At 55.8% G+C, this 18794-nt stretch overlaps 5 protein-coding genes across 7 annotated transcripts in view; 4 read left to right on the forward strand and 1 right to left on the reverse strand.

The window, feature by feature from the left end:
- The window catches only part of urb1 (URB1 ribosome biogenesis homolog), a 19388-nt gene extending 14493 nt beyond the window's left edge, over positions 1-4895 (reverse strand). The window contains exon 1 of the mRNA XM_077610707.1: positions 53-4895. The gene's annotated coding sequence lies outside the window, so the exon portion shown is untranslated. The remainder of the gene's footprint in view (positions 1-52) is intronic.
- Positions 1-10279, forward strand: part of LOC144083159 (rho guanine nucleotide exchange factor TIAM1-like) — a 12784-nt gene extending 2505 nt beyond the window's left edge. The window contains exons 2-27 of one of the 2 annotated variants that reach the window (XM_077610710.1): positions 253-367; positions 544-1009; positions 1546-1960; positions 2053-2225; positions 2352-2579; positions 2668-2853; positions 2925-3101; positions 3219-3284; positions 3359-3520; positions 3692-3796; positions 3922-4003; positions 4071-4157; positions 4241-4447; positions 4511-4611; positions 6145-6339; positions 6421-6489; positions 7048-7173; positions 7247-7355; positions 7476-7655; positions 7735-7853; positions 7977-8085; positions 8163-8221; positions 8306-8414; positions 8496-8583; positions 8769-8941; positions 9019-10279. In XM_077610710.1, the coding sequence (XP_077466836.1) occupies positions 554-1009; positions 1546-1960; positions 2053-2225; positions 2352-2579; positions 2668-2853; positions 2925-3101; positions 3219-3284; positions 3359-3520; positions 3692-3796; positions 3922-4003; positions 4071-4157; positions 4241-4447; positions 4511-4611; positions 6145-6339; positions 6421-6489; positions 7048-7173; positions 7247-7355; positions 7476-7655; positions 7735-7853; positions 7977-8085; positions 8163-8221; positions 8306-8414; positions 8496-8583; positions 8769-8941; positions 9019-9374 (4137 nt within the window). In that variant the 5' untranslated portion in view covers positions 253-367; positions 544-553 and the 3' untranslated portion in view covers positions 9375-10279. Of the gene's footprint in view, positions 1-252; positions 368-543; positions 1010-1545; positions 1961-2052; positions 2226-2351; positions 2580-2667; positions 2854-2924; positions 3102-3218; positions 3285-3358; positions 3521-3691; positions 3797-3921; positions 4004-4070; positions 4158-4240; positions 4448-4510; positions 4612-4635; positions 5147-6144; positions 6340-6420; positions 6490-7047; positions 7174-7246; positions 7356-7475; positions 7656-7734; positions 7854-7976; positions 8086-8162; positions 8222-8305; positions 8415-8495; positions 8584-8768; positions 8942-9018 lie in introns of those variants that run through there. The other variant, XM_077610711.1, reaches the window with a different exon arrangement.
- Positions 10280-10995: 716 nt separating this feature from the next.
- On the forward strand, positions 10996-12863 carry LOC144083183 (claudin-4-like). The gene is made up of 2 exons (XM_077610759.1): positions 10996-11822; positions 11930-12863. Exons 1-2 carry the CDS (start codon positions 11493-11495, stop codon positions 12404-12406), a joined length of 807 nt encoding a protein of 268 aa, XP_077466885.1. The 5' UTR covers positions 10996-11492; the 3' UTR covers positions 12407-12863.
- Positions 12864-13962: 1099 nt separating this feature from the next.
- On the forward strand, positions 13963-15987 carry LOC144083176 (claudin-8-like). 2 transcript variants are annotated; one of them, XM_077610746.1, is made up of 2 exons: positions 13963-14190; positions 14932-15987. In XM_077610746.1, the coding sequence occupies exons 1-2, from the start codon at positions 14020-14022 to the stop codon at positions 15715-15717; spliced, it is 957 nt and encodes a 318-aa protein (XP_077466872.1). In that variant the 5' UTR covers positions 13963-14019; the 3' UTR covers positions 15718-15987. The 2 variants fall into 2 exon arrangements, with proteins under 2 accessions (XP_077466872.1, XP_077466871.1); XM_077610745.1 differs by having other exon boundaries at positions 13966-14196.
- Positions 15988-17114: 1127 nt separating this feature from the next.
- LOC144083179 (claudin-4-like) lies at positions 17115-18262 on the forward strand. Its single transcript, XM_077610750.1, has one exon. It carries the CDS (start codon positions 17173-17175, stop codon positions 18025-18027), a length of 855 nt encoding a protein of 284 aa, XP_077466876.1. The 5' UTR covers positions 17115-17172; the 3' UTR covers positions 18028-18262.
- The last annotated feature ends 532 nt before the right edge of the window (positions 18263-18794 follow it).

Below are 18794 nucleotides of genomic sequence, written 5' to 3' on the forward strand. Positions count from 1 at the left end.
AAGAGAGAGAGAGAGAGAGAAGAGGAAAAATACGGGGTCAGCAGTAGTTTACCAAACGCCCCCCTCTACACGCGGCGGCCCCCTTGCTCAGGACGCCGGTCGGTGCCAAAGCGATGGCCCGTGGGCCACATCCGGCCGGCTGCAGTATTTCAAGTGGCCGACCAAACTCCATCACTAAACAAAAACAAAAGACATTGACATCATTTTGTAGGGCAGAAAATAGTGCTCATTTCACTCCCTTTTTATTCCCAGCCAATCGGAGGCGGTGGTACGTAGCTGTGTTCTGTGATGATGGATTTGAGGAGGCACACTTGGATGAAGTTCCACAGATGAGCCACGTGACGGAGACGTGGCGTCAATCCGCCAGGTAATCAAACCGCCTTCCGTCTGACAAAAGAGTTCAAATAAGTTAGCTCTGACTTCATTTTGGGATGCCTGTACCAAGATGGCCGCCTGGAGGCCACCCAAGCTCGCGGGAGGCTAGCAATGCAAAGCAAACAGTTTAGCGCTTCTGAGGACAGATTACCGCCGCTTGTCTTTTAGCGGCTGAACCATGGGAAACGCTGAGAGCCGGCACGGAGACGGCGCCGTCTCGGCCGCGGACGGCTACCTGTCGCGCAAGCGCGTCTCTCGCTCTCTCCGCCTCCCCGATCGTCGAGCGCGGCGCGCCTCGTCGGGGAAAGCCGAGCGCGGGAACTCGGAGGCCAGCACGCGTTCCAGCAGCACTCCCAGCATCCCGCGCTCCAGCAGCACCCCCAGCGTACCACGCTCCCTGGCCCCCAACTCCCCGGAGCCCTTCCGCCGCGCCCACCCTTTGGGCTCGGGTTCGAGCCCGCCGGGGGAGGCGCCGGCCGGCGCCGACTCCTTGGACGACGAGCCGCGGACCCACGGCGAGGGGGAGGGCGCCGCCTACGGAGCCTTCACGCTGCCCTGCCGACGCTCGCGCTGCCTCTCGGAGGGCTGGCGCAGACCCGTGGGCATGCGGGGCAGGAGGGCGTGCACCATCCAGGTCAGCTCCTCCTCTTTTTCCAATTGGAAGCAAAACGGAAAAGGTCCTTTTATTTTCGGGAAAATCGCTTTAGGGCGGGCGCTTTGTTTTCTCCAACTTTGGCGAAAATGTTGGCCAAGATGAGTTTCCTCGCGCGTATAAGCCGCCGCGCAATGAGATTAAGAGTCCGTCCGAGGAAAGATGCCAGGGCAGGCCGGCGCGGGCGCTCGGCCGAGCCTTTTGTCATGCTAACGAGCAGAGGCCCGCGGAAGAGCGTCGCGCTAAAAATGGTGCGCTCCGCCGGGCCGGACCCCCCGCGGAGCCCCGCTTTAAAAGCCCCGTCCTGAATGGAACTCGGCGGCGTGGGATCGGTTCACGTCTGTCGGGGGCGGCCCGGCCATTTTTGTCGAGGGCCCGTCGTCGCCATGGTTCCCCGCGGGGGCCGTCGGCCCGGCGGGCCCTCGTCAACGTCCGGCCCGAGACGTCTCGTCCGTCACGCCGTGCTAAAAGTACTCTTTTTGTCCCGAGAGTACTTCACCCGTCGGCTGTGGTCGCAGGACATCGCCGCCGGCGAGGACGCGGACGGGGCGACGGAGGAGGCCGAGCCTCGCCGCCACGAGGTCACGTCGACCTCCTCGTCGTCGGCGGGCGAGGACGACGCCGGGGGCCGCCGGGGCATCTACGAGAACTTCCTCCGAGAGCTGGAGACGAGCTCCTGGCGGGAGGAGGCGGCCGACGAGGATAATCGCGACGACGACGGCTACGAGAACCTCCGGCGAGAGCTGGAGATGATCTCCCGCCGGACGGAAAAGCGCAGCTCGCAGCCACCGCCCACCGCCACCCCTACTACGCGGGGCACGGTGCGCAAGGCGGGCCGCCTGGCCGTCAAGAACTTTCTGGTCCGCAAGAAGAACAAGAAGGTGGAGTCGGCCGCCAGACGCAAGTGGAAGAGCTACTGGGTGTCCCTCAAAGGTTTGGGCCAGCAAGAGTTCACGTTCCAAAACAGAGCGGCAACGTGAACTTAGGCCATTTTAAAGGAATGTCTGTCTTTTCTTCCACCTCAGGTTGCACTCTCTACTTGTACGAGACGGACGGCGGCTCGGGCATCGACGCGGGCAGCGTCCCCAAGCGCGCCGTCTGGGCCGAGAACGGCATGGCGCAGGCCCTTCCCGAGCATCCCAAGAAAGACTTTGTCTTCTGCCTCAGCAACTCGCTGGGAGACGCCTTCCTCTTCCAGGTCAGAGTTCTGGCGCGACCCCCGATCGCGTGGCGTCCAAACCAAGTGGTGGGCGGTGCGCGTTGGCGTGTCACGTGAGCGGCCACGTGGATTGTCCGTTGATTTTCCCATCCGTCTCGTGGGCAGACGTGCAGCCAGACGGAGTTGGAGAACTGGATCACGGCCCTCCACTCGGCGTGCGCCGCCGCCACCGCCGCCCGCCATCACTGGCGCGAGGACACACCGCGCCTGTTGCGCGCCGAGATCAAGAAGCTGGAGCGCAGGATCGATGTGGACGAGAAGATGAAGAAGATGGGCGAGATGCAGCTGGCCGCCGTCACCGACGCCAAGAAGAGGAAGACCATTCTGGATCAGGTACGTCGGGGCCGGTGCGAGCGCCAAAGGAGCGGCCCTCCCGTTTGGGCCGGCCTCCCTTCTGAGCCGGCCTCCGCTCTTTGCGCAGATCTTCCTGTGGGAGCAGAACCTGGAGCGCTTCCACGTGGACCTGTTCCGCTTCCGCTGTTACCTGGCCAGCCTGCAGGGCGGCGAGCTGCCCAACCCCAAGCGCCTGCTGGCCTTCGCCTCGCGCCCCACCAAGCTGGCCATGGGACGCCTGGGGATCTTCTCCGTCTCGTCCTTCCACGCGCTGGTGAGGTGGCCGAGGCCGGCGAAGGGGGCCCCGACCGGAGATCCGGGCTGAACCCTTGTCATCGTCGCCAGGTGGCGGCTCGCGTGGAGAGCGGCAGCGGCGGCGCCAGGCGGCGGGCGCACGTGGCGGTGGCGTGGCGTTCCTACAGCAAGCGCAAAAGCCGCTTCTCTTCGCTTTGGGGTCTGGACGCGGCGTCCAAAAAGAAGGGCGGAGTCCACGGGGGCGGGGCTCGCCCCAGCATCCAGCAGGTCTTCTTCTTGGCTTAAGCCATTTTTCAGTATCGCAACGTATTTGGAAATCATGGCTTTCAACCTCCCATTTTGAGGAGGGTGGGGGTGCTAATGTGCTAATGTGGCATTTGGCAGGTTTTCGCCGACGGGGACGAGCTCGCCGGAAAGAGCAGCGAGGGGATTCCCGCCAAGGGCCAGCAAGTAAGGAAAGAAAGTGGTGGGGGGGTGGCGCCGATGGAGGCCCCACCCCTTCAGGCTTCTCCCTCCCCCGGCAGCCCGAGGACGGCGGCGGCGGCGGAGACGGGAAGGGTGAGACGTGGGTGCCCGAGCGGCCTGGCCTGGCCCCCTCCTGGGTGTGTTTGCCCGACGACCGGCCCGTGCTGACCGGCGTCCGACCCGGAGAGTCGGCGCTGTGCCTGCTGGAGAGTCTCTGCAAGGTGGGGTGGGAGACCCCAATGACGGAAAGGCAACCGGGAAGCCGTCGCCGACTCGCCATTGACCGGAATGGACGCTAGCCATAAACTAGCCACGAGCTTCTTTTTCAATTGACGGTGCAAGGATGACCTGTGAGCAAATGCCTTTTCTTTTTGGGGGGGGGGGGGGGGTAGGCTCACGAGCTGGATCCCACCAAGCACTACATTCGACTCAAATTCCTGATCGACAACAGAGTGCAGTTCTACATCCCCAAACCGGAGGAGGACGTCTGCGACCTGGTACGTGGTCTGGGCTTTCTGGCCGTGGCCGCTTCTTCTACTAATTTAGCTTACGGCAGCCGTCGGTGGACTTTTGGACATTTGAGAAAAGCCACATTTTCTCCATTCGTTTCCTCGCACGGCAGCTTTACAAAGAAGTGGAGCTGTGCCCCAAAATAAGCCAAGTGCTCCAGTTTGACCGGGACCAGTCCTGCGTGATCGGCTACGGTAAGAAAGCTCCAAGCCGCCGTGGATGCTATCTTTGTCTTAAGGGCTCTTCGTCGTCCTCCTCCAGGTTTCTCCATCTCGGTGGTGGAGGAGGATGGAGTGCAGCAGCTTTACGTCACCGACGTGCGGGCGGGCGGACTCGCCTTCGCCAAAGGTCTGTCCCTCTGTCTGTCCGTCACTTGGTCCACTTGCTGCATTGTTAGCATGAAAATAAGGCAAGGCGTCCCTCGCCGGCAGGTCTGAACGCCGGCGACGAGATCCTGGAGCTGAACGGGAAGGAGGCCCGCGGCCTGGATTTTTCCCACCTGAAGGCGGCCTTCTCGCTGCCGTCGCTGACGTTGAGGGTGAGCGCGCTGCCCCCGCTGGAGCGCCGCCAGCTCTGCTTCCTGCCGCCGCGGCGCGCCCAGGACCACCTCTGCACGGACATCTTCTCCCAGAGCCAGGGTCCGTCACGCCGCTAGACGTGCCATCCGGAGATTTCGAGTGACCGACCTGCGTCTATTTCAGAGGAGATCCTGGACGACGGCGTGGGCCTCCTGCTGGAAAGTTCCGACGACAGCTTGGACGACGACTCCGACGTCTTGGAAACGTCTGACCATTGCGGACAGGTTAGAAAAATGCCGGCGGAAGGCCCAGACGACCGCGAGGATGTTGAGTTTTTTTTCCTGGTTCTGGTTCTGGTTCTGGTTCTGGCACCCCAAATTGACGGAAAGTCATTGGTGAGCAGAATGGACGCAAACTGTCCGTGAAGTAAAATAGCTATTTAAGGAGGAGAGGCTTTGAATGCTCATGTTCGAGAGCCGTCCATTTGGACCGGACCGGATTGGATATCCGGATCAGGAGATAGCCCTTCCTGCGCATCTCTCCTAAAGTGGCTATTGGCCCAGGCCTTCCCTCCCACCCTCGTAGGGAAGCCCCTCCCCCTCCTCCTCCCCCTCCTCCTCCTCCTCCTCCTCCTCTCCCTTCTCGCTCGCCGCCAGCATCTTCCTCGCGCGGAGCCGAGCGAAGCGGATCGCCTCGGCTTGGCTTGGCTTGGCTTGGGTCCGGTCTGGTCCGGTCCGGTCCAGTCCCGCCATGTCCTCCCTGAAGTGGAGTGGGCCCAGGAAGCGCTCGTGCGACTCGCTCTTTGACATGCTTCATCTGGTGAGCGCGCTTCTTGTCTTTCTCGCCGTTTTTGCGGCCGTCGTCGAGGCCAGGCGGTCCACTTCATCAGTGAAAATCGCTATTTTTTTTTCTGGAAGTGGAAGGGAGAAAAGGCTAAATGACAACTTTTTTGATGTAGAAGTGCAAAAGTGAAAAGAAGAGCACATCCGCCTCGCATGTCCAAAGTCAGCCGGGTTAGATTCCGGGAGCCCCGACTCTAACCCTGGGCCCACGGCGGGCCATGCCCGACGTTTCTCCGACGTGAACTGAAATGAGTTGACTTCCAGTAAACGTCTGACACATTTGAAGCGGAAAAGATGGCCGCGGGCGAACAGGCGACGGCTGAATAATAGATCGAATCATCTCGATTGAGAAATGAGATGTCTCCCTTTCCACGTCAAAGCGTTTGACCCTACCAAGATGGCCGTCCAATCCATTTCACGCGGGAGACGGGGGGACCAATGTACTTCAAATGGATTGGACGTGCTGTGCCGTCCACGGCAGATGCAAAATAAGATGGTTGTGACTTCCTTTGAATATCTTTGCCTTGACTTTGCCCCTACCAAGATGGCTGTGTTTTGTTTGTTTGTTTTTCTTCTTTCTCCTCCTCGGGTGTTTTCCTCCTACGGACGCCGCCGTCATGGCCTCCTCTCTTTCGGCTGTCATCCAAATCATCGGCGTGAGAAGGGGGTCGCTATAGAAACGGGCCAGCCCCCCGGCGCCTGCGCGCCGCCCATGCCATTTGGGGGCCCGGCGTGACAACGCCGCCGACAGCTGACTTTCCCAAAGCCGTTCCATCCAAACACGATCTCGTACTCCTTCTTCCGTGCCAGCGACGCTAGTTTTCGGGCTTCCCATCTCGTCGCTAACGTGTTAGAAGTTAGCCAACGGACTTATTGTGGCCTCTAGCTTTGATTCCTATTCTCCAGATGAAAAGTAGAATATGTAGATTTGATGGCACGTTCCGAGCAGTTTGGTATGTTTTTTTTTCCTTTCAGAATACGGAACAAGTGGCGTCCTTCTGCCGCAGCCTCCACGACGCCAAGCCGGCGGAGCGCGCATCTTCGTTGTCGTCGTCGTCGCCTTCCAGCCCCGACTGGCCGTTCCCCCCCGCGCTCCGCCAGCTGTCGGACGCCGACAAGCTGCGCAAGGTCATCGGCGAGCTGGTGGAGACGGAGCGCATCTACGTCAAAGTCGGTGGCCTTTCCCAAAAGTTGCCCTTTTTTTTGCGTCACGCACAATCAATGTCTTTGTGTTCTTGTTGTATTTTCCAGGACCTGAACTGCCTGATTGGACGTTATTTAAGCCCGCTGCAGAAAGAGAGCTTTCTCACGCAGGACGAGGTGGGCAACGCGCTCACCTGCCCACTCGCTCGCTCGCTCGCTCGTTCGTTTGTTTTGTCCGTTCGCTCACCCACTCACCCACTCACTCACTCACTCCCGCGGCCTTGGAGCGAATCCAAGCGGCTGGCTTACGTAACGGTGGCGGTGGCGGTGGCGGGCTTTTATGCCTGGACGAGAGGGCCCCGCCATCCAGAAAGCAGAAGAGGACGGCGTGTTTCCACACTCGCCGCGCGCGCTACTCGGACGTACACTGCGCCATCTGTCGCGCCAACCGCTCGCTCTGCGTCCTGAAAGTTGAGCGGCAAAAATAAATAAATAAAGTGGCTCCGGAGCAAAACTCTCCAACTAACAATTGGCATTTAAAGGCGGTGTAAGTGACTGGCGGCCATCTTGCGTCAGAGGGGATTTGCTTGAACAGTTTGTCTCATAGCAACGTGTCCACGAGTCACGTCATGGAAGTATAGACACGGCGAGCGGCGTCGACGAGTTCCAAACAAAACAAAAAAATGTCATCAAATGAAGTATTTCCATGAAGCTGGCTTTCTGGTGTGCTTCCAGCTGGACGTTCTCTTTGGGAACCTTCCCGAAATGGTGGACTTCCAGGTGGAGTTCCTCAAGACTCTGGAGGACGGCACCCGGCTGGTTCCCGATCTGGACAAGCTGGAGAGAGTGGAGCAGTTTAAAGTAAGTCTAAATCCACTAGATTGACGGAGGACGCACGTGGCCTGACGTGTCCGTGTCCGTTGGCCGCACTCAGAAGATCCTCTTCTCCCTGGGCGGCTCCTTCCTCTACTACGCCGACCGCTTCAAGATCTACAGCGCCTTCTGCGCCGGCCACACCAAAGTCCCCAAGGTCCTGGTCAAAGGTGAGCTTCAAGGTCGTCGTCGTCCGTTTAACGGTAGCCTCGAGGCCCAGCGCGCCATCGACGTGGCCAGCGTTTCAACGGTCCCGCCTCACGCTCATCCTTTTGCCGCGGCGGGCGCAGCCAAAAGCGACCCCGACTTCAAGGCCTTCCTGGACGAGCGCAACCCCAAGCGTCAGCATTCGTCCACGCTGGAGTCCTACCTCATCAAGCCCATCCAGAGGGTGCTCAAATACCCGCTGCTGCTCAGGGAGCTCTACTCGCTCACCGACCCGGACAGCGAGGAGCACTACCACCTGGACGGTGAGAACTCGTGGCTAAGTCTTTGGGTTCCGACCGGTTTCAAGTGTCCGTCCGTCCGTCCGTCCGTCTTTGTTTCCAGTGGCCACCAAGGCCATGAACAAAGTGGCCAGCCACATTAACGAGATGCAGAAAATCCACGAAGAGTTTGGCGCCGTCTTCGACCAGCTCATCGCCGAGCAGAGCGGGGACAAAAAGGAGGTAGGTACGCACGTACACCGTCGTCGTTGTCCGTTTTCTCAAATCAACCTGGCCAAGATGGCCGCCTCGGCTCGAGATAGAAGCCAGCCGCTTTGGCCTTCATTTCAATACCTTGATTTCCAGGTGGGTGACTTGTCGATGGGCGACCTGCTTCTCCACGCCAGCGTTTCCTGGATCAATCCGCCCGCGTCCTTGGGAAAGTGGAAGAAGGAGCCCCAAGTGGCCGCTTTCGGTACGGCAGTCCGCTTGCTTCCGTCTTTACGCCGCTTCTGCGTAGCCACATCTCCGGGCGCTTCCTCTCTCTTCTAGTCTTCAAAACGGCTCTGGTGCTGGTCTGCAAGGACGGCTGCAAACAGAAGAAGAAAATGGTGAGTGACAAGGAAAGAAAAGTTCAAAATGATGACGAGATTATATTCTTTGATATTTATTGATTGATCTATTTTGACTTTGAGGGCGGCTCCCACCGAACGTCGTCGTCGTCTTCGGAGGAGAACGCCCCCTTCCGCTATCGTCACATGATTCCCACGGACTCCCTGCAAGTCAGGCCGCTGCCCGACGCGGGTGAGTCCCGCCGACGTGGCGCCGGCCGGCCGCCCCGGCGAGCTACCGAAAGACCGACTTTTTGTTTTTTTTCCCCCTCAGACGGCGAAGGCGCGTCCGCCTGCGAGATCGTCCACGCCAAGTCGGAATCGGAAGGCCGGCCGGAGATTGCCTTCCAGCTGTGTTGTAGGTGAGGAGCAATTCGGAACTGGCTTTTTTTGTGGGGCGCCAAATAACAACAAAGAGGTGGGCGGGACCGGAGCTCCGATGCATTTGGAGTGGGAGGGGCCCGATCCAGGTCTTTTGATCTTAGCCATAGAATCCATCGACACGGGTTCATGTTTTTTTTTTTGCGGGATTGATTTGTTTGGTCAGTTGCCCGGAAAGCAGAAAAGACTTTGTGAAGACGCTCCAGAACGCCGTCCGCGAGAAGCAGCGGCGCCGGCTGCTGAAGACGGAGAGTCTGCCGCTCAGCCAGCGGTACGTGCCCTTCGGGGGCAAGCGTCTGTGCGCCCTCAAGGGGGCTCGCCCCATCATCAACCGAGCGGGTGAGCCCACGAGCCCAAAACAAAAACCAATCTAAAGTTTAAAAAAAAAGCCACCAACGCCGTTTCCCCCGTTTCAGCCTCGGCGCCGAGCCGAACTTTGGGTCGGCGGAAGCTGGTCCGCAACCGCCTCACCATCGACACCGACGTGGTCCTGGACGGCGAGCCCGACACGCCGTCTCCCTCGGAAGCGGAGGCCGGCGACGCCGACCCGCCCCCGCCGCCTCCGCCGCCGGCCTCGGAAACGGGGCGCCGTGGCCCGTCGGACACGGACCGCTGGCTGGAGGAGCAGTTTGACCTCCGGGGCTACGAGGACCCCCAGGAGACAGATATCCAGCCGGGGGCCTCGCTGGCCGCCCTGTCCCTGGACGGCGGGGGGGACGTGGCCGGCGTCTGGTTGCGACGAGAACAGCCGGGAGCGTCCTCGCCCGACTAAAAAAAAAGCGGCGCCGCCGCCGATCCCGGCCGCCTCTTTTCTCCAGGTGCTCCGGTTTCCTCCCACATCCCAAAACCATGCATGCTAGGCTAACTGTATGCTAACTTGCCCCTAGCTACGAGTGGAAGATTTTTGTTTGCCAGCTTTGGTTACCGGAGTCGAGTATCCTTTTTTTTCCTTTGTATTTTTAACATTTTTAACCTAATCCTGTTTTACTTGAATGTTCCAGTCCTTTTTTTTTGTTTACGGTGAAAATTTACTTCTTTATATTTTAAATCTTTCAAAGAAAAGTCATTTCTCTTGGTTTTTTGTTTTTTTAACTCCTTGATTACAATTATTGACCGAGGACTCAAATTGAAAAAATAAAATCAATGATCCGTCTTATTCAATTTGTATATTGTAAAAAAAAAGTTTTTCTGTCATTTAGTTGTTTTTATAATCCATTGATCTGGTTCCCAGCCAATCGCAGTTTTTAGTTTAAAAAATATATATTATGGTTCTATTTTTAGAAATATTGTAAAAATTTAGGATCCTTCCATTTTTGTTGTATTTTTCAATTTATATCCAATTTAAAAAAATGTAATTTATTACAATGAGAGCATAAGTGGAACAGAAAATGAATGAATGTAATGCTAGTGGCTATAGTATTTTTGATACAGAAATTCAGGCATCAAGGAGTTAAAAAAAAGAAATGCTTCTTCACTGGATTATGTAATCAATGTTTTTCTTGTTATTTATTGATTTTGTAAGAGGTATTTGTCAGCCAACGAGAGTCCAAATGGACTGCTTTTTGCTCCCAATGTGTACGACTGATGATTCTGATTGGGAGTCATTGTGCATTTTTATGCCTGTACATAGAAAATGGCTTGTTATGATAATAAAGTGTTTTTCTAAGGCTCCACTGACCGATGGGAAGGCCTTGATTGTCCAGGTGGGAAACAAACACGCAAGCTATTTAGCAACTATATTTGGGCAAACAATTTCGGGAAGGAAAAAAAATGGAACGTTAGCGTGGGGTTCCACTGGACGTTTTACTTCCCTCTAGTGGTCTTTTAAGGCCTCGCAGGCAAAGAGTACAACTAAGTCAGAAACTACTACTACTACTTCATGGACTTTAAAAAAAAAAAAAAATACTTACTATACATCAGGTCAAGTCCGGTCCTGGAGTGCCCCCCCCCCCGTCATTCAGTCTGTTTTCCATATTTCCCTTCTCTAGCACACCTGAATCAAATGATCAACTCATCAGCAAGCTGTCCACAAGCTTGATTGCGATCAGGTGTGCTAGAGGAGGAAAATATGGAAGAGAGAAAAGCCTTACGATACATGGTCATTTTTTAAAGCCAAAAATCTATAGTATACATGGTATTTTTAAAAATATATTTTTGGTTGAATATTTCTCCTATCCTAGGGCTGGACAAACTATTCCACTGCGAGATGCCCGCAGCTGATACGAGGGTGCTTTCATTCCAATCCATAAAGACTGTGAAAAAGACAAAGTTGTGTGCGTGCGTGCGTGCGCGTGTGTGTGCGCGTGGACGGCATGGCGTGAGTTTCAGTGGACAAACAAGATCCATGCTGTCAAGTTTCTTTTCCTGCTTTGTCTTTGCTCTTGTGCGCTCTTGTGCCTCATGCTGCCACGCCCACATTGCGTCCGCCCGTCCAATACAAATGACGTCAAAGTTTATGTTTGGAAGGCTCACGTGAGAAAACAGTCCCAATCGTCAACTCATTGGCTGTCATGGAACCTTAGTTCCAGAAAATGCGTCTATGCTAGCTTATCAAAAAGAGAGGAAATTCTAAAGAGTGTGCTACAATGATTTCAAAGTGGCAGCTTTTGAGGCATGGATGAGTGCTTAGCACATCGGCCTCACAGTTCTGGGATTCTTGGGTTCGATTCCAGGTTCAGAGAATGAGCAAACCAAAGCTTTTGACCTCCGTTGACGTGACGTACGACCGATTGTTGACAACGGGGCCGGCTTTCACGCGTCACTTTAAATTCCTCAAAACCGGACGGGCCACATTGCCGGCGTTCCCGCCGCCGCGCCGCCGACCAGACGGAGCGCGCGGAGGAGGCCACGGCGGGCCGCCCGGCCGTCATTGGTGCGCCGACAAGCAGCCATGAAGGCCAAGTTGGAGATGACGGCGGCGGTCCTGGGCTTCCTGGGCCTCCTGGGCCTGGTGACGGCCGCCGCCGCGCCCATGTGGCGCGTGTCGGCCTTCATCGGCGCCAACCTGATCGTCATGGAGGTGCTGTGGGAGGGCCTGTGGATGAACTGCTACAACCAAGCCGAGGTGAGGATGCAGTGCAAGGTCCACGACTCCATGCTGATCCTGCCGCGCGAGCTGAAGGCGGCCCGCGGCCTGATGGTGGTGGCCGCCGTCCTGGCCGCGCTCGCCCTCGTCCTGGCCGCCGTCTCCACCCGCGCCGCCACCTGCTGCCGGGCACCGGTGGGTACGAGGGAAGGGCGGGAGGGGGGTGGCCTGAGCTGGGTTCCAACCCGGGACCCCCGAACTGCGACTCATTTTTGAATTGAATTGTATTTTTTTGGGGGCAGGAGCACGCGAGAGGCAAGAACGCCACGTTGGCCTCGGCCGCCGCGTTGTACCTGCTGTCCTGCGTGCTGGCGCTGGTGGCCGTCTGCTGGGTGGCGCACGGCGTCATCCGCGACTTCTACAGTCCCCTGGTGGTGGAGTCGCGCAAGCGGGAGCTGGGGGCCTCCATCTTCGTGGGGTGGGCCGCCTGCGGGCTCCTGCTGGTCGCCGCCGCGCTGCTCCTGGTCAGCTGCCGCAGGCGGACCCACCCGGATCCACGGGGGTCTTACTTGAAGGACGGCGACGGGGTCGGCGACGGGGTCGGCGACGGGGTCGGCGACGGGTTCGGCGACGGGTTTGGCGACAAGTTCAGCGACAAGTTCAGTGACGGGTTCGGAGACGGGTTCAGCGACAAGTTCAGCGACAAGTTCAGCGACAAGTTCAGCGACAAGTTCAGCCGGACCCCCTCCAGTTTTTACAAGTATCACGAATACGTCTGAGCCGGCCGGCCAGAAGGGACGCTCCGAGATTCCGAGCGGGAGAGCCGCCCAACGTGTCTGGCCCAACGTAGCGCCCGGCCGGGCGTATTCTTTATCCTCCGCCAACGACGGCGGTTATTCAGGGCTCGGGGTTGGGTGGCTTGCCAACGCAAACTCTGCAAAACTTTCAAATGTATACAAACGTCAGCAGGCAGGCTGTCTGTCATTGGAGGGTTAAACTCGAAGCGCGGATCATCTGTGGACCGTTTTGACCACGATTGTGGATTGCACTAATGTAAATACATGCTGTAAATTCATCTTGTTTTGCTATCAGATTGTATTTTTGGGGCCCCTTTCACCGCCAATGTCAATATGAATACAATTGTGGTTTGGGACCCACTTGTCAATGTACTTGCTGTTTGTAGCATGCATGCTCATTGCATTTTTCATATGTAATAAAAGTACATATTCCACATGACACCATCATCGCTAACATCAACGGGTATAGTTTGTCGTGTGCGGTCGTTTGGTCGCCGTCTTTTGGTCGCCCGGACCCAAACAACGGGCGACCAAAAGACCGGCGACAAAACAAGGTAAAACAAGACGGTCTACGCATGAATAAAAGGCAACAATGGCCCTGAGCAGTTTCACTGAGCCGACGTGTGAGTGTAGAAGAGTTTGTATGTACATGCGCTGTCCCTTTAAGAAGCGACGTCAATCAGGCAGGGTCTTAACAAGTTCTTCAACAAAAAACAATAAAAGCCCGTGAAATTTGGAGCTTCTCTTTAGCCTAATAATTACTAGGGCATTAAGTATGACTAAATAGTCCTTCACAGTTTGTATTTAGGGAATTTGAGCAACCATTTAAATGGTAATTATCAATAACCTTCCGGGCGACCAAACGACCGAGTACCATAGTTTGTAGGCCTCGGTCTTTTCAGCACCGTCTTATCTGGTGACTTGTAGCATGAGCAAACTAGTCTAAGAATAGAAAGTGTGGTAGTTTTAGTACAAAAGTCACCATAAAACCAGATGAAAGCATTAGTGTGAGTGAGGTATTTAGGTGGTACCTATATTAGTGGTATATCTGTATGTCGTATGTATGAGAATTAAGTTGTGGGAGTAGTACGAGAGAAAAAGTCTTAGTATATAAGAATAAAGTCAGAATATTACAAGATGAAAGGCTTTATGTTACAGTTGTAGCAAAATTAGCCGCTATGTCCTTCCCGTAGCGCTTCTGTTAACAATATTGAACGTCATTTTTGTCTTGTACTAACGCTACAATGTTCATTTTGTCAAATCAATTTCAACTTGTCAAATTACTTTTATCCTGGTGAAAAAATGGACATATATTTCTTGTACTATTACTGTGAATTGAAGCTGACAGTCCTATTTTTCCATGGGTTTGGACGCTCCCGCTTTCGGTTTAGAGGAGAGATTCCTTGGCCGGTTTCGCTGAGAATCGGACCGCTTCTAAAAAAAAAAAAGGAGGCGTGGCCCGCCAGCGATGGATTGGACGTCCATGTCGGGTTTCGACTGTGGCGAAACCGGATGGACCCGTTTGGCATTTTTCCGTCTGTATCATCTGGTCTCCCCGTGGCGCTCCTCAAACGCAAGCGGGGAGTCTCTGCAAGATGGCCTCTTACACGGCCTACAGCGGCTACAGCAGGCCGCCGCAGTCCTACGCCGCCTCGTACTACGGAGACAAGCAGCCCAACACGGCGGGCTATACGGCGGGCTACACGGGGGGCTACACGGCCCCCTACACGGCGCCCTACACGGCGCCCTACTCCGACGACTACAAGGTAGAGGTGAGCATATTCCCTCCGGTATGAAATGGAGAAAAATGGAGTCATTTCCCGTCAGCTTTTTCCTCATTCTACCTTCAAAAGCAAGTGAAAAAGAAATCAATCAAACAAAAGGAAGGTTCTTGACAAATGGGGCTTTTGGGGAAGCTCCATCGAGCGCCAAATAGTCATTGACGGCACTCCACGTCCAATTGGGTGAACCAGGAAGTGACTTGAAAATTCCCAAAAATGGAGATAAGAAATTGAGATTGGATTTTTAGACTTTATGTATATAGTTACTTATTTTCAGTTGAAATCTGACAATTTGGGCGTCCTAATTTGGCCTAACGTGCTCACGTAATAGGGTGTACTACTCTAAAAATAAATATTCATAGAGATGACGTCATGCTGAGGGGAAAAAAACAGACGCCACTGTTTTCAAAATAAATGAGAAGGAGGAAGCAGTTACTTTTCACCCGATACTTTTGGACGAGAGGGAATTTTTCAAATGACTAACTTTACCTGTATGTGAGGAATATTATTTTGAAGTGGTGCCACTTTTAGTCCACATGATTGGAGTCCAATTTGGACGCTAGTCTTACTGGAGTTGAATTTGGGGCCGGCAACTGTCGTATTCCTTTTCACGGAACGCTATGACCCGTGGCGACCGTCTTTGGCCGGCGTAAAATCACAAAAGCACCGTCTCTCTCTCGTCTGTCTTTGGCCGGCCTAACCTTCTCCTTCTCCTCCTCCATCCAGGACTCGCTGTACGAGGAGAAGAAGAAGATCGAGAAGCGCAAAAGGAAGTACGCCTACTGCTGCGAGGTGGTGGCCCTGGTCATCGGCTTCGTGGGGCTGATCGGCGTGGCGGCCGTGACGGGCCTGCCCATGTGGCGTGTGACGGCCTTCATCGAGGAGAACATCATCGTGATGGAGACCCGCTGGGAGGGCCTGTGGATGAACTGCTACCGGCAGGCCAACATCCGCATGCAGTGCAAGGTGTACGACTCGCTGCTCTTCCTGCCGCCCGACCTCCAGGCGGCCCGCGGCCTGATGTGCGCCTCGGTGGCCGTCACCGTCTTCGCCCTGATCACGGCGGCCGTGGGCATGAAGTGCACCAAGGCGGTGGACCACCGCGCCCGCACCAAGCACATCGTGCTGGTGGCCGGCGGCGCCCTCTTCCTGCTGGCCTGCATCACCACGCTGATCCCGGTGTCGTGGACGGGCCACCGGATCATCCAGGAGTTCTACAACCCGCTGCTGATCGACGCCCAGCGCCGGGAGCTGGGCGAGGCGCTCTACATCGGCTGGGTCACCTCGGCGCTGCTCTTCGCCGCCGGCTGCATCCTGCTGTGCCGCCACGCCCCCAAGACGCGGACGCCGGAGGAGAGGTTCATCTACAACCCCGGCTCCTACGCCTACCAGCCCGGCTCGGCGTACGCCGTGCCCCCGCCGCCGCCGCCACAGTCCGCCGGCTACGGTTACCAGCCCGCCTACTCCGTGGGGCCTCCGGGGTCGGTGGCCTACACGCCGGTGCAGTACTAGGGAGGAGGTGGCCGCCCTCGCGAGACCGCCATCGGCCAGACGCAAAAGCCGATCCGGCGCGCCGTGCCATTCAAGTGCAGATGAACGACCCGTGAGTCTCTGCCGTCCTCCCACTTGAAATGGATTGGACGCCTAGTGGTGTAAATTCACGGCCTGTTGTGTATTGGCTCCATAGGTTGAGGGTTTGACGAATTGTACATACTAAGTTGTGGTTGTTTTTTTGTTCCAAGGGCCCAATACGGAGCTCAATAAACGTTGCCCCAAAAGGAAGGCCTCTGCTTACTTTGTTTTCCGAGATTCGACCAAACGGTGTCCCCTTATCTCGTTTGTTGTCATCCTCCTGGGCAAGGCGGCTGGACCGGTCCGACCGGAACATTGGCTGCCACGGGTCCGCCCACGGGGCTAAACTGCTGCCATCTGAGCTCACCGTTTCCTACTTGGCAATTTGTAAACAAGTTCACCAATCAAATCAAACTCAACACCATAAAAGATATATGAGTACTATTCTGCTATTACCGCCATGTTCCTCAGCAAAACAATTCACAAATTCGTCTTCGTCACAACTAGAACTGTAGTACTATTACTTTTTCTAAAAAAAAAAAAACTAAAAAAAATACTAACTTCCGTAAACAAGGAACTCGTCTAACGTCAACACGTGCTGCGTTCACTTGCAGTCGGAAATTGGAGCAAAGCCCTCATCATTGTCCACTTTTTTTCATCACTGCCAATCTGTCTTTGTTTATCAGATTACATTTGTACTTTGTGCTGTCTAACTTATAACTATGCATTTTCTTGCTACTGTCACAATGAAATTTCCCGAATACGGGATGAATAAAGTTATCCAATCCAATCCAATACACATTCATTTATTTGTCGCGGGGGTGCTGGAGCCAATCCCAGCCAAGGAAGGGCAGTAGGCACCCCAAATGATTTGCCAGCCAATCACAGTGCACAATGAGACCGGTAACCAATCACTCATAGCTAGGGACAATTTAGTGTACAATGAGCCTAGCGTAGCATGCATGTTTTTTCGGATGTGGGAGGAAAGCGGAGTACCCGCAAAAGAGCCACACAGGCATGGGTTAGGAACCCGCCGTGGATGGGGTCTGCCACGGACCACTCTTCCACCGTGCCCTAACCCTAACCCACGTTCCCTATCTACCCTAACCCGGAGACTCTCCAGCTGGACCGGTTGGGGTCCGGTCCCGGTTTTGGGCGCGACGCTCGATCCCGGTAACACGGCACCTTTGTTTCAATAGACTTCCCGGTCCGACCGGGCGGAAAGGTGAGAAGCGCGAGCAAACAAAGCCACGGCTGGCCCGAGGGGGGGGAGTCGGGTTGCCTGGCGACAGGTCTCCAAATCCCCAAACTCCTCCCCGTCGACAGGTACAACGGAGGCGGTGGCGGAGGCGGTGGTGGCCCTCCCGAACGGGACTCCATTGTCAGATCGTCAGGATGTCCGAGCCGTCCCTGGAGCTGCCGGCCTTTTTCCTGAGCCTGCTGGGACTGATGGGGGCGGCGGCCAGCACCGGCATGCCCATGTGGCGGGTGACGGCCTTCGTGGGCGAGAACATCATCGTCTTCGAGACCCGCTACGAGGGCCTGTGGATGAACTGCTTCAAGCAGGCCGAAATCCGCATGCAGTGCAAGGTCTACGACTCGCTGCTGGCCCTGCCGCCCGACCTGCAGGCGGCCCGGGGCCTCACATGCGCCTCCCTGGCCCTGGCCGGCCTGGGCCTGCTGGTCAGCCTGGCGGGCCTGCGCTGCACGTCCTGCGGCGGCGGCGGCGGTGGGGACGACGCCCGTCTCAAGAGACTGACGCTGGTGGGCTCCGGGGTGGCCATCCTCCTGGCCTGCCTGTGCCTCCTGGTGCCCGTGTCGTGGACGGCCCACGTCATCATCACCGACTTCTACAACCCGCTGCTGATCGATGCCCAGCGGCGGGAGCTGGGCGAGGCCCTCTACATCGGCTGGGTGTCGTCCGCCTTCCTCTTTGTCGGCGGGTGCCTCTTCACCTGCTGCAACCTGGCCCGGGACGAGGACAAGGCCGGGAGAGGCGGAGGCGGCGGCGATGGCGGATACGTCTACTCCCGGAACTCGGAGTACCTGACGTACCCGCCGTCGGTGGTGCTTCCGCCGCAGCCCTTCCAGCCTCAGCAGTTGGTGACGCTCCCCCAAATGGTGCCCGAGCCGCTCCTGTCCAGGCATCCTTCGGCCAGCTACAGCTACCGGTCCGGATATCCGTCCGGATACGCGTCCGGATATCCGTCCAGGTACCCGTCCGTACGCAGCGGGGTGGCGTACCTCTGAACGCCGTTTCCCGGCCGGCGGCGGGCGTCCGTTTCCGGGACAGGGACTCCGTTGGGTGCTTCCATTTGGAGTGACAACCGGCGAACGAGTGTTTTTGGTTCCGTACATTTCCCGCAGTAGTTTCAGACTTTAGTCTTGAATTGTAGACTGTCTTTACTTTGTATCTCCTTGACTCATTTCAATGGTCTGTGTATTCCAATATATTTTTAGGAAAATAAATATACATTTATATTCAAAAGTGAATTCAATGTAGAATTTTGTGCATGAGTGACTTCTGGTAAACATGTCGTTATTTGAGCTGCTGCTTGCTTAAGGTGTGGATGTGTGTGTGTGTGTCAATGTGTGTGTGTGTGTTTTAAGTGAGCGCCTATGGTGACGTGACGGCTATTTGCAAGTTGTTTTCAATGAAGTTAAAACACCGACTTTTTGATGGCTCAGCTATTTTGCATTGTCAGTAAGTACAGATCACACTGCGAGATGACACAATCTGGTAATGGGATCTGTTCTCTGGCCAGGGGCGGAAGTTAGGGGGGGGGGGGGGGGCGCCGAGGGTGCGGCCCCTGCCTCTAGGCACCTTGCTCTTACAACGTTATGGGTGCGCCCTTAGGGTGAGGGAGAGTAAAACCAATTGAAAAGGAGGTACAGAGCAATCATTGTGTTTTGGACTGTTCAAACATCTTCGAATGTGTTGCCAAACTCCCGTAACCTCCAAAACTAGCCAAGCTCCAACTTCACTGGAATGTGGTAAAAGTACCAGTATTTAGTCG

This window comes from Stigmatopora argus, chromosome 10, assembly GCF_051989625.1.
Source record: "Stigmatopora argus isolate UIUO_Sarg chromosome 10, RoL_Sarg_1.0, whole genome shotgun sequence".
NCBI classification, from domain to species: Eukaryota; Metazoa; Chordata; class Actinopteri; order Syngnathiformes; family Syngnathidae; genus Stigmatopora; species Stigmatopora argus.

Coding starts and splice junctions, on each gene's coding strand:
- LOC144083183 (XM_077610759.1), top strand. CDS start 11,493: ATGAAGGCCAAGTTGGAGATGACGGCGGCGGTCCTGGGCTTCCTGGGC. Junction 11,823..11,929: donor CCACCTGCTGCCGGGCACCG/GTGGGTACGAGG, acceptor TTTTGGGGGCAG/GAGCACGCGAGAGGCAAGAA.
- LOC144083176 (XM_077610745.1), top strand. CDS start 14,020: ATGGCCTCTTACACGGCCTACAGCGGCTACAGCAGGCCGCCGCAGTCC. Junction 14,197..14,931: donor CCGACGACTACAAGGTAGAG/GTGAGCATATTC, acceptor TCCTCCATCCAG/GACTCGCTGTACGAGGAGAA.
- LOC144083179 (XM_077610750.1), top strand. CDS start 17,173: ATGTCCGAGCCGTCCCTGGAGCTGCCGGCCTTTTTCCTGAGCCTGCTG.